Source organism: Vulpes vulpes, chromosome 14 (assembly GCF_048418805.1).
Source record: "Vulpes vulpes isolate BD-2025 chromosome 14, VulVul3, whole genome shotgun sequence".
Taxonomy (NCBI): Eukaryota; Metazoa; Chordata; class Mammalia; order Carnivora; family Canidae; genus Vulpes; species Vulpes vulpes.
In genome coordinates this window covers 38,994,170-39,007,768 of record NC_132793.1, presented here as the reverse complement: position 1 = coordinate 39,007,768, position 13,599 = coordinate 38,994,170, and the positions used below count along the sequence as shown (strand labels likewise).

The window sequence follows — 13,599 nt, the reverse complement described above, 5'->3', positions numbered from 1 at the left end:
GAGGGGCAAAGGGAGAGAAGAGAGAAACTTAAGCAGACTCTGCACTGAATGCGGAGCCCAACACAGTGCTCCGTCTCACAACCCTGAGATCATGACATGAGCCAAAACCAAGAACAGATGGCTTAACTGACCGCACCACCCAGGCACCCCAAGCCCTTTGACATTTAAACTCACAGGAACAGAAATTGTGACATTTAGTTACTAAAAGTATTATAAATAATAACATACAATGCTGATGAATGAATACACAACACATGAATTCCCATCCTTGTCTCAGGTAAAAATCTATGTAATAGTTCAATAAAATCTTAATTCAAATTTATTAGTGGACTTAAAATTTAACAAAACTGACCTTATATTACAGAGATGTAAATGCATATTTTACAACCAATAGTATGGCTTAATTTCTAAGCCCATCACTCCCACATGAATCTTTATAATACAGAAAAAAAAAAAAAAGATGAGAAAAGAAATAATACATGAAAATACTACCAGGCAAATAGTTTCTAAATTATTCAATTCACACAAGTATCTAATGAGTATCTAGTGTGCAGGAAGTACTATGACAGATGCCAGAGATATAAAAGGGAGTAAAGACATCATCCCTATTTTCCTAATTACCATCTCATATGGATACAGAAGCTGATCAAGATAATCCTACAATTGAGTACATAAAAACAAATTAATATAAATGCTCTATGAAAAAGAGCACAGCACTATGAAAATATCTAATAAAGGAAACTGTTCCAGAGTAAGGGCTCAGGAAAGACTTAAAAAAAAAAAAAATAGAAGGGTTTCAAGGTGAGAAATGAAAGCTGAGAAAAATTAAGGTGAGATAAGTGGTAGGAGGAGGGGGGAGACAAGTACAGGTAAAGACACAGTAGTGAAAGTGGGAGGGAGCACAGTACATTCAAGAAACAAACAGAATAGTGTGGCTATAGGCAGAGACCAAGAAAAGGAGTGGTATAATAAAGAGCCCAAAGAGGAGAGGAGCCAGACCATAAAGCTTAGCACATTTTAGGATTTTAGTCCTTACTAGTCTTTTTACTTTTAACTATAAAGTGAAAAATGTTTGTTTCTAATAGTTCTACTTTTGCCACATCTTTGTTGGTAATGGAAACATCACAAATAATTGCAGAATAAGCCAGAGTCATCTTTGTTACCTGAGGCAAAAACAGATTTCCGGTTTTTTTAATTAAATTTATTTTAAGATCACATAAAAGGGGGAAAATCACCACCTACTCAAAATAAAAGATTTCTATCTAAGAGTGCCTGGGTAGCTCAGTCACTTAGGCATCCAACTCTTGATTTCTGCTCAGGTCATGAACTCAGGATCCTGAGATTGAGCCTCATGAGTGGCTCTGTGCTGAGCATGGAGCCTGCTTGAGGTTCTCCCTCTGTCCTTCCCCCTTACCCATGTGTGCATGTGCTCTCTCTCAAAAAAGGAAAAAAAAATTTTTTTAATTAAAAACATTTCTATCTAAGAATTAAGGAGTTTTGCTCTGGGCTGCCTTCTGCTTCTACAGATCATTTTACTTTCAAAGTATGGTGCTTAAACTGAATATAAAAAGGAACCAATATCACAAAATTAAATAGGAAATATCCCTTTCCGATATTTGTATCCCTATTACAAATATCCTGTTTTAAATACCAACTTCCTAGTCACTTTAAACTGTGCTCTTCCAACTAGCATCAAATATTTAATCAAATAATATAGTTAACATTGTTTAAAAATCTGGGTAAGTCCCCACCTCATCATAGTTATTTTTTTTAATTCCTTTTACCAAAAAATAAAAAATAAAAAATTCCTTTTACCATCATGGTCCCACCCCCCATCCATGTAACACTCAGTAACACAAGTAATTATATTCCTATTTCCCAATTGATGATTTCTAAACATCAATATTCAAGTTGGTACACAGATAAAATGCAACAAAATTCAATATCCACACTGAAATAAGATCTCAGTGACTGAGAGATTGAGTTTGGACTTAAATTTTATTTTTTTTGGTCAGTCATCACTTCTTGTGGAAATAATTTAACAGAAGAAATTAGTTCTAATGAAAATGTGCAAATAGGGTTGAACTTCTAAGTTAACAATGCTAGCTATTTTCAGTATGAAAGATTATGCACATACCTCTAGCCAACCCATACATCTCAAAAATTTTATATACCTCAAAAAAATGGAGATTCACACAAAGACTTCATAGTTCACAGACCATTTCCAATTAAGTGTTTTCAAATGACCATAAATCATGCTTGAATATATATAAGATGAAATATCAAGATATGAAGTATGAAGTTTCTTTCTAAATGACGCATTTTTAAAAAAATTTGTAACACCTGAGTAAAATAATTGTATATTTTCATCTAACTCACTGTCACAATTATATTTTATCTCCTTTACTATTCCATATAAACATTAAAAGTAATGACTCAAAACATCTAAATTTACAGCTGTAGCTATTTTCCCTGATACTAACTAACTAGTAAGACAAAATCAGCATAAGCATAGCAGTCTTTGCCAATCCTTTGCTCCATCCAAAGAAAGAAACAATGCTTCTCTGAGTGGTGTTTTAAAAGAACCTTGGCTTAGAAGTAGCAAAGGAGTACAGAACACATACAAATTAAACCTGAAAACTTTCCTCCCTACAAAGAAAACAATGCCATTTTTCTATCATATCCATCTATCCATCCATTTATAGATCTGTATTTGTCTTTCTACTGTACCACAAGACTACAATTTAGTAATTGTATGTTTTTGAGAGTTATACTTTTTTTTTAAAAGATTTTATTTATTAGAGACACAGAAAGAGAGAGAGAGAGAGAGACAGGCAGAGAGAGAAGCAGATTCCATGAAGGGAGCCCGACACGGGACTCTATTCCGCATCTCCAGGATCACGCCCTGTGCTGAAGGTAGCGCTAAACCGCTGAGCCACAGGGGCTGTCCAAGAGTTATACTTTTAAATGCACATTCACACACACACATCCTCTGTAGACTATTAACCACTGAGGTACTCCCACTTAATATATGTGGCAGGGTGGGGAAGAGAGAGAGGGAGATTTTAAATGACAGTCAAAAATTAAAAAGAGGCATCTAGATGGCTCAGTTGGTTGAGTGTCCTACTTCTGATTTCAGTTCAGATCATGATCTTAGAATCGTGAGATCTAGCCCTCAATTGGGCTTTGCACCCACCATGGAGTCTGCTGGAGATTCTCTCTCTTCCTCCCCATCTGCCCCTCCTGCCACTCACTCTCATGCTCTCTCTAAAATAAATAATAAAATTTTTAAAAAGAACTCTTTCATTACCTTTGGAAGATTTCAGGAAACCCAACTCAATTTAAAAACTGGCAAATAAAAGGAAATCCAGCATTTATTCTGTCTTTTCTTATAAATTGTGTTACATGGAAACAAAAAAATTAATGAGAAAGTTCTTTATAGAACTCCAAATAATAAATGAAGGAATGATAAAATCAGAATAAGACCATATTGCAATCTCTAATAAAATAGTGGATTTAAGCAATGATCATCAATGGCTATGAAAATCATTAAGTGAAAAGCTGGCAGGGAACTTTACAATGGATAGATTAGGCTGGGAATACTTGAACCTAGTGATGAATCTTCAACACAGACAGTAACTAAACATTATGTGTCTTGTAGTATTATGAAAAAGAAGGTATAATAATTGATAAACTATTCTTTAAAAAAAAATTGAACCAAAGTCTGAGCAAGACTCTGGATTTAACTACTAGCTCATAAGTAACACTATGGACAGAGAAACATGTTAAATGACACTACAAAGATGCAGTCAGCAAAATCCAAAATGTTAAAAGTTTGGAAGACAAATAATCTACTTTATTTATCAAATAAATTACAGGTGGTGGGAAAGAGGACAGAGAGAAAAGAAACTATATAAATTAAAAGAGACTTAAGAAATATATTCAATCAAATATGTGGACCCTGTTCAGATCTTAAGCAAACCTACTATATTAAAAAAAGTAAAACCCTTTATGAAACAATTGTAAAAAGTTTAATACTAACTGGATATTTAATTATATTAAAGAATTATTCATTTAAATGTGATACAGTGTTGTGGTTATAGTAAAAAAAAAAAAAAAAAACAGAAAACATGTCCCTATGTTTTAGAAACACATGCATATGCACACATATATTTACAGATAAAATTAGTATGACATACAGGAATTGCCTCAAAATAATTTGGGAAGAAGGTGTGAGAAGCACTGGTATAAATGAAAAAAAAAACTGGCCATGTTTTAACTTCAAACAGGGTGATTGGAGTAAAAAGGTTCATTATACTACTCTATTTTTACATAATTTTTTAAATGCTTATTTTAAAGTTTGAAAAAAAAAAAACAATTCTTCTTCACAGAGGGTTGACCTCAAGGTATTCCTATTTAACATATTAATTATGCTCACCTACTCATGAGTCACTATTGCAAGTGTTGAGACACAGTATATTAAGAGAAAAGAATTTAAAAATTCCCTTCAATAAAGGAACTGACAAATGAAAGAGAATTATTAATGAAATGGAAGCATATAATTTCAGAGATTTACCAAGAGCAGTTGACAAATATGAACATGAACATTAAGAAACTGGGTTATGAAGTGGGGGTTGTTGTTTGTTTTCTTTTTTTTTGGTAATCATCTCCCATCCTTTCTCCTTCTGATCCATACTTGCCAGCATTACCAGAGTCGTAAAAGTCAAAATAAAAATACTGTCTACTTCCTGCTTTCTACACAATCATTTTATATTTGGCAATTTTTAGTTTCCTTTTTTAGGAGACCTTAAAATCAAAATTATGACAAATGCATTCAATTATTCTCCAGCTTATTTAGCTTTCTACTACAATATAATAACAAAAAGAATTTAATTAAAGCAAAACTGAGCAAAGTAAGAAAAAAATTAAAATAGCTTGAGAACTTCCCATGTAATTCTGGATATCAAGGTCAAAACGTCCTTCTACAAAAATGTAATAATGATAAACTACAACATTTGAAATTGGTATATTGTGCAAACCCAATAAATACTGTTCATGTCCTACGAATCAGAAAGTGTTCAATAGAAATACAAACTTCATCACATCATTTCTCTGCCCATGAAAAACTTTCAGCTCAAAAAAAGCATTTTAGGAAAAAAGTGAAATACATACATAGACCAGTTGTAACCACTTATAAAGCTCATATTCGGAGTAAATACACAGGATCCTGCTAGGGAATACAATGGCAGGTGTTATTTAATGTATTTTTCTGATTCAGGGGACAAATTTTGGTGTGTGGTATCTCTGAAAATACCCAACTATGAGTCCTCTGATAACCCAGTTCAACCCTAGACTGTTATGTGTATATTAAAAAAGAAGTAGCCAACATAAAGGCCAAGCCTTTATGCAGAGGTGAGTAGACCAACATTGGGCAATACAACCTTGGGTATCTCTACCCCTCGGTCAATTGTTCTGGCAGCAACAGGAATCTCTTTCTGAATGGAAAAAATTGTTTTAAAAGAACATTAAGTACTACATCCTTAGAAAAGTGACCAGCTAAAAAAAGCAACTAAGAAAGAAATAGGACTCACATGTTTTGCCTTCTAGAAAAATAAAAATTCTGTCTAAAATGCAAACACTCAGGTAAATGTGTTCTCTTCAGACACTAAAGCCTAATTGGGCTGCTATTTCCCACCCACAGATTTGTCCACAGGAATTCCATATTAACTTTCTTGTTCTGAACCCATAGTATCCTGTACAGTTCCATCAATCTAAGACCAGAACCTGTGAAATTAGCATGTTCCAAGTCACTTTCATACAGTTACCTTTCTTCCTCAATTATGAAGTATACTAAAAAGCACCCTATTTCTTCTTAGCTTCACATCTAGGCCATTAACATCAATAAGTGCTAATTCAGAGGTAGGCATAATAAGCATCCATTAAATCTATTGTTTTTTAGAATTTTTTCCATGTACCTTTTCAATACTTACAATTTCATTTATATTCTAACACATACCTTCACTCAGTCTAGACTCTCATTAAATCATACTTTTGAGTATGTAATACAAATACTTTATTTACATGCAGATATAATACCACACCATACAAAACATATACACTTCGCTAAAACTATGGGAAATGTTTTTCTCTATTCTTCCTAATGTACCCTCAACTGTATCCAATCCTCAGAATATCTTAAAGAAACTTGAAGAAATAAGTGAATTAAAAAAAAAAAACTCAAAAGGCCACACCACAAAAGCACCAAATCCTTAATATTATTTGCTCCAAGAACAACTGCAGAATTTTTTTAAGTGCTATAACATAAATGTGGACTATTATAACATGAATTATGTTAATAGAGTTTCCTAAATTTAAATAACAGAATAGATTGCTAAAAACAATTAAATGGCAACAAAGCAATTACTTCAAATACCAAAAATATCATCTTTTTACTGAATGCTAGTTATTCAATTCTATCAAAACTGTCCTGCAAAGACATAAATAAATGACAATAATATCTACATGAAAAATGTTTTGAGAAACTTACCATCATTTTGGCTCTTCCCCTTCATCTCCTCCTTCCACGATAGGATGGTGTTCAGGGGAACATAGTCCCTTATGTATTCTTTGCGTCTCTCCTCTAAGGTCATCTTCAGTAAACGTTCTTGCAAAATAAAAGCAGAATCTCCATTTGTATTTAACTTTTAAGTTCAAGAATTGTTTTATAATTTAGTATTAATCATGTAAAGAAACTAAAGAATTGGCTGGGCTTGAGAAACATCAAAATGAAAATATAATGATATCATATTTGAATGTTAAAAAATGTCAAGTTAATACCATATTACCAGAGGGGTTGGGGGAGGGGTGGAAATCAAAGCTTGATGAGGAAGACTCTTATGATGGTCCAAGAAATAAATGAACTCTTTCAATCAACGTCTACTAACAGTCTATGTGCCAAGTAATATGTTTATACACTACAGGTACAAAGGTGATCCTTTACCTTGAGGAGTTCACAAGACAAAACAGGAATGGATAATATACAGAATAACAGCTACATAAGTAAAATACAAAATCCTAAGACAGGTATAAACAAATGCTAAGAGCACAAGAAAAACAGCCACCACAGTATTTCCTTAATTAAAACATACCATCAACAATAAAAGTTTTGGTTTTTCAATTTAATAATATCTTTGTGAAGGTGATTAAATGCTCCTTTTCAACATATATCTTGATAAAATATTTTTTAATGCATATTAGAATTAATGATGGTGGCAGTAAGTTCTTTATTAGTGCCGGTACTTCACACATATAATTTCATGGAAATAATCTTTCCAACAACTCAAAGAACATCAAAGTTCAGTAGCTGTCCAAAGCAAGGAAAGCTTTCCATTAAAATCCAGTCAGATATCTCTAATAGTCAAAAAGTACAGCCTATACTATTAGTATACTACCTTCACAGGAAAAGCTCCTCAAAAGAGGTGATGTACGATGACCTACGTCTGTACATCAGCTATCATGTATTACATACTTTACCAGAGGTCTCCACAATGTAAAGACATGGACCACTGTACTCTCTCCCACTGTCTTTTAGCATACTACAAGGTGAACGGATTTAAGGATATCTAGTTTTAGGTGTATAACCCTCATAAAATAATCACTTTAAAAGATTATTTCCAGGGACACCTGGGTGGCTCAGTGGTTGAGCATCTGCCTGCAGCTCCAGTCATGATCCGTGGTTCCAGGATCAAGTCCCACATTGGGCTGCCTGCATGGAGACTGCTTCTCCTTCTGCCTCTGCCTCTCTGTCTCTCTGTCTCTCTGTCTCTCTGTCTCTCTCTCTCTCTCATGAATAAATAAAAATTTTTTAAAAAGATTCTTTCCAGAAATAAACTGAAGTTATTAATATAAGCACAAGTGAACAGGAAATGGGATGGGGAGCCAACATTTTTCCCTGCTCCTAGGACTGGCTTTTCTTCAGCCACATTAGGAGAAATGAATAACAAGGTATTTTAATCAGATGTGATATAATCAAATCACAACACTACAGTACTCAAGGGTCAACACCGTACTGAATGTAAGATGCCTAAAAGGCATTCAAATTGAAATCCAAGGATCTGGAAATTCAGGATTGAGGTCTAACCTAGAGATTTTGGAAATTACGACAGAAACTTCTGGTCCTAAAGGAAGTTCATAGGAATAGGTAAGGGATGTGACCAAATGTTAAAAAAAAACAATTAAGGGAATGGACAAAAAGAGGGGAAAAATGAAATAAAACTCAGATGTCACTAGAGGCATACGGTGAATCAAAGTGCCAATGATGTATAAACCAGAAGAGAAAAGAGTGAATAAGTAGAAGAGGGAGGGAGGTAGGGGAATGGGGTAACTGGATGATGGACATTAAGGAGGGCACATATGAAAAAAAAACAAAAAAAAAAAAAAAAAAGGAGGGCACATATGTAATGAGCCCTGGGTGTTATACAAGACTGATGAATCACTGACCTCTACCTCTGAAACTAACAATACACTATATGTTAACTAATTGAATTTAAATAAAAAATTAAGTAGAAGAGAGGAAATACTGTCAATTGCTACAGGAAGATCAGGAAGAATAAAAAGTAATTGGTTTTATCAATTGGATCACCAAAAGCACTGAAAGAAAGCAAAAATGGTTAACACAGCTGTCTGGATTCTAATCCCAAACCATGCAAATCTATGTGATCTTGGGTTAATTCTTTATGTCACAGTTTCTTTCTGAGGTAGGTTATTATGCACAATTCATCGATGAGGCAATTAAGCCAGAGAGGTTAAATAACTTACCTAACTGTACTGATAGTAAGCAGTTCAAGAAGGATTCAAATCAGACAAATGTTCAAAGCTCTCGACCCTATAGTATACTACCTCACAGAACTGTTGTGAAAATTAAATGAAATAAGCTAGGTAAGGTACAGTAGTCCCCCTTATCTGCAGTTGTGCTTTCTATAGTTTCAGTACCCATAGTCAACTGCAGTTGGGAAGCAGATGATCCTCTCTGACATACTGCTGGAAAGTCAGTAGTAGCCTAACACTATGTCATGTCATTCACCTCATTTCATCTCATCACACAGGCATTTTATCATCTCACATCATCACAAAACAAATGAGTACTGTGTGACAAAATATTTGAGATACTATATTCATGTAACTTTTATTACTGTATATAGTTATAACTGTTCTATTTTGTTATTAGTTACTGTTAAAATGTTACTGTGCCTAACTTATAAATTAAACTTTATCACAAATATGTATATACAGGGAAAAAAACATAGCATATATTGTGTTTGGTACTATATACAGTCTTAGGCATCCACTGGGGGTCTTGGAATATATCCCCATAAGTAGAAGATCACTGTACTTAGAATAGTATTGAGCACACAAACAAGATTCAAAAAGTAAACATCACTATTATTAGTACCATCACTATTAGTACCATCACTATTATTACTGAGTGATTTTAGGAACATTCGTTTCACCAAAGCATAGCTGAGATCCAGGAGACTATGAGGGAACTGAGGAAAAGTGAGAAAAGCAACTCCAAGATGAATCCCTGTGGAAGGAAGACTATTTTAGAGACTCGATTATTATTGTAACGCTGAGGAGGGGAACCGGAAGACACTGATAAAACCAAATATACCCAAAAGGCAATAAATGATAGCATAAGATCTCAAAGAATACAGGAGATGAGACAAAGAGCACAAGAAAAGTGCTTCCTTTAAAACAGGAACAGAGCTGAAAGGACAAAGGACATGTAAAGAAGTGGACAAATGAGACCACGAAGGAAGACATTAGGGCTGTTCCTGTTATATGACATGTATTTTCCAAATGAACTAAAAGGAAACGTCATGTTTAATATAGGAGGAAGGGATCCTGATGGAACGGAAAGCTTGAAGGAAAAGGTAAATTTAGAATACTCACACAAAGGAGCAAAAGGGATGACTGGCACTTTCCAAAGCACTATCAAAAGAGTTCAAATCACTCATAGAGAAATACTGCAATATTAGTGGTCTAGGTTGAGAGATATTACGAAGCAAAGTACAGTTTTAGTAAAAGTCAGAAAGTAATACGGGAATGCAACCTGGCCTCTGTCTTTCCATTTATTTAAACATTTAAGCATGAACACTTAGAAAAGAAACAAGATCAATAATAAGACAGTAAGATAAAACAATCAAATAATTTATGTTCCAGTACTTGAAATTATAATACACATTAAGTGGTTTTAAATTAAGACTCAAAATAATACATCAATAATGTCTATTTAACACATGTAGACCTGAGAAATCCTTAGTTATTTGTTTAAACAATGAAACATACTGAGGACCGCAAACATCTATAGTTTCTTTGGCATTACACAAAACTTTTCCTAAAAGAATGCTTCCCCTTTACAATGAGTCTGCCCTATGAGCCAAGCCTATAAGTAGACGGATCTACTATTAGATGGCACACTGAGTTAAAGTGTTTACAAAATGCCCTAACATTTCAATAAGGTGGATTAGTCTTCCTATAGAATTAAATAACAGCTGCAAAAATACAATTCCATCCTCACCAGTGCAATGAAAGAAAAAAGGTCACACATCCCATCAGCTTCTTTAATATTAGCTACGGTACTGAAAACCCTTTGTTCCTTCTTGATGGTATAATACATATTTTTAAATGCTAAGTATTCCAAAAATAGACATCCCCATACACTGAGACATACCCTAAAGTCTTCAAAACATAGTAAGTTTTCCCTTTAAGATTAAACTTCATGCAAAAATTGGTTAGTTTTAGACAAGACAAATTTACTCTGTTAAATACCCTCTGTAATTGTGCATTTGCTTCTTTATTTAGAAAACATTAATTTGGTTACATTTTCCCCTATTGTTAGATCCAAAAAAAAAAAAAAAATATATATATATATATATATATATATATAAAGACATTAAAGATTCTAAAATGCCTGCTTGCCACAGTTCAAATGTGTAGGTGTTAAATAAAGGAACCTTTATAACATTGTTACTTTAGGAATATTATGACAGAAAAATACTTCCTAGGCAATCACCATAACTTTATCAATGAATCATGTATTGTAAACAATCTACAGGATTTCCACTATTTTGCCTTATTATCAATAATACAAAACATTCCAAGACCAATAAAAATGGGCATAGAGGATCTCCGAATGCTTATAAGGTAAATCCTTGTTCAAAGTGTGTTGAAACTAAAGTAACTGCCACTGCAAAAACAAAGCAAGATTATTTTACACTACTTTATATGTACCGGGCTATTATTCTCAACATTTGTTTAGTGACACCAGAATTTTTAGTTCTATATAAGCTCCATAACATTAAGACATAATTAAGTGACATACAACCTAATCTTTCCATATTTTAAAGGCGTTTTAATTGGATTGCTCAATTATGTTAAATCTTCCCAGTTCATTTGAAAAGAAAAAAAGAAAGAAAATAAAACCTTTCTCATCCCCTCCCTCCCTTCTGCATTGTTTGAAGTAGGCTTTATAAAAGATTTTTCTTTCTGCATACATTCTCTTTCTTTTGTCCACTGTAAAAGGCCAGAACTTTCAAAAGGAATCTACAGGTTTTAAAGAGCTATTATCAATGAATTCAACTCTCAACCTCATCACCCGAGGGATTCTAATATGAAGAGGGTGGGATGGACACTCTCGAGAACTTTGCACTACCCTCACCGACCTCACTCTGGATACACACGTTTAGTCCGTGTCCGCAGTAGCAACCAAGTATTTTTTGCTACGCTTCTGTAAAGAAAGCTAAAGAATGTTAAAAGTGTGAGGTGAAGGGAATGAAAGAAAGAACGCCAGAGACTGAAGTTTTTTTCTTGGAATATTATCTAAACAGGATGCCAGAGAAAGAGAGGAGAGGGAGAAAGAAAAGAGGACCGGACGGCACACTTCTGTATCTCAGAGATCTAGCTGGCCTGGATAAGCTTCGATCTGCACAGAATTCAGGGGTCGGTCCGTTCGTTGCCAGCGGTATCAGTTTTGCACTCTGAGACTGGGCAACTTCTGATTACAAATGGCAACGAGATACACAAACACACTGCAGAGAAAAGCCCATTCAGACTCCTCTGAAAGCGCTTATGCTCGCGGACAAGACGCCCGTTTTCCGTTTCCCCTAGAGCTCCAGGTTCCAAAAGTCACACTGCGGCGCGGAAAGGACCTGGAGAAAGGGTAATGGGCAGGAGGTGCAGACTAAGGTGCAGCCCGCAGCTCAGGGGTGGGGGGGGGCGGCGGCGGCGGCGGCGGCGGCGGCGGCGGCGGCGGCGGCTGCAGCCCGGGCGCCCGCCGGCGGGCACGTGTCCCCGGGACAACCGGGCCGGGAGTCCGAAAGTCCCGGCTGGCGGCCCGGGAGAGCCAGTGGGGGCCGAGCAAGTTGTGCCGCGCCCGAGGGCTGCCGCGCGGGGCCCACGCCAGCAGCGACGCCGAGGCAGCCCGGCACCGGGAGAAGGTGACCGGGCGCGGCCGGCGGCGGAGGGGCGTGCGCCCACACGTGCGCGAGCCGCAGGTGCCCGGGGGCGGCGCGTGCTCGCCGCTGTGCGCGCGCGTGTGCGCGTGCGCGCGTGTGTACACACGGACTCGCCGGGGAGGCGGCACCGGCCGGGCGGGAGCGAGAAGGCAGCTCGGGGAGGGCGCCGCGGCACACACAGCCCTGACCCCCGCCCCCACCCGGCCCCCACCCCCGCACCCCCGGACAGGACGCGACGGGCCGGTTACCTTTCTCCTCTCTCCACACCTTTTTCTTCTTGTTGCTGGGGTACATGCTGCCGTGGGGGTGGCTGGCTTTGAGCTGCAAGTTCCCCAGGCTCACGGGCAAACAGGGTGTGTGTGCAGTGGGAGGGGTGGGAGGGGGCACTCGGGAGGAAAAAAGTGCAAGAGGCTCCGCGTCCCGCGCCGCTCGCCAGTCGCCGCCCTCTTCCCTCAGCCCGCGCTCGGCGTCGGCTCCCACCCGCCTCAGCCCCGCGGCCGCCACCACAGCAGCACCTCAGAGCCTGTCAACTAGGTCACGCCTCGCGCTAACCTAACCCCCGCGCAGGCCCCGCCTCCCAGCCGCTGGCCAGCGACGCCTCCCATTGGCTGCACCGCCCGCCGCTCTCCGCGTTCCAGGCACCGCGCGCCCCGACTTCGGCCCCAGGGCGCACGCGCGGGCGCAGGCTCGGGCCAGACGCCGAGGACGCTGGGGAGCTGGAGGGGGCGGAGCCGAGGCGCGAGGAGGCGGGAGAGGCCTCGCGTTGGGGGGGCGGGGCCTGGAACGGACGCCTGGGAGGAGCGTGAGGTTGGGGGCGCTTCCCTCGGCTTCGCAGCGCCCGGGGGACCTGAGGGCGTGGCCTATCGGGCCGGGCGCGCTCGGGGACCCGCGAATCAGCGGGCGAAGGCGGCCTGTGGAGCCGAAGAGCGTAAAACTGGGAGGAGGATGGAGCCAACGCGCCTTGTCCGCGTTTACGCTGACTGACCCGTCTGGGTGGGTTTTACCAGATACTCTGAACACTCTCCGCTTGGTGAGTAAATGTAACCCGGAGAAGAGAAAGGGTAGGGAAGGAGTTCCGGACCAT

The 13,599-nt window shown here is 38.2% G+C and overlaps 1 protein-coding gene across 8 annotated transcripts in view; it reads right to left on the bottom strand.

The window, feature by feature from the left end:
* MACROD2 (mono-ADP ribosylhydrolase 2) overlaps positions 1-13,186 on the bottom strand; it is a 1,918,082-nt gene extending 1,904,896 nt beyond the window's left edge. For 5 of the 8 annotated variants that reach the window (XM_026002392.2, XM_026002393.2, XM_072736414.1 and 2 more), the window contains exons 1-2: positions 12,764-13,186; positions 6,548-6,664 (exon numbers count right to left, since the gene is read on the bottom strand). In XM_026002392.2, the coding sequence (XP_025858177.2) occupies positions 6,548-6,664; positions 12,764-12,809 (163 nt within the window). In that variant the 5' untranslated portion in view covers positions 12,810-13,186. The remainder of the gene's footprint in view (positions 1-6,547; positions 6,665-12,763) is intronic. The other 3 variants (XM_072736419.1, XM_072736417.1, XM_072736420.1) reach the window with 3 other exon arrangements.
* Positions 13,187-13,599: the final 413 nt, after the last annotated feature.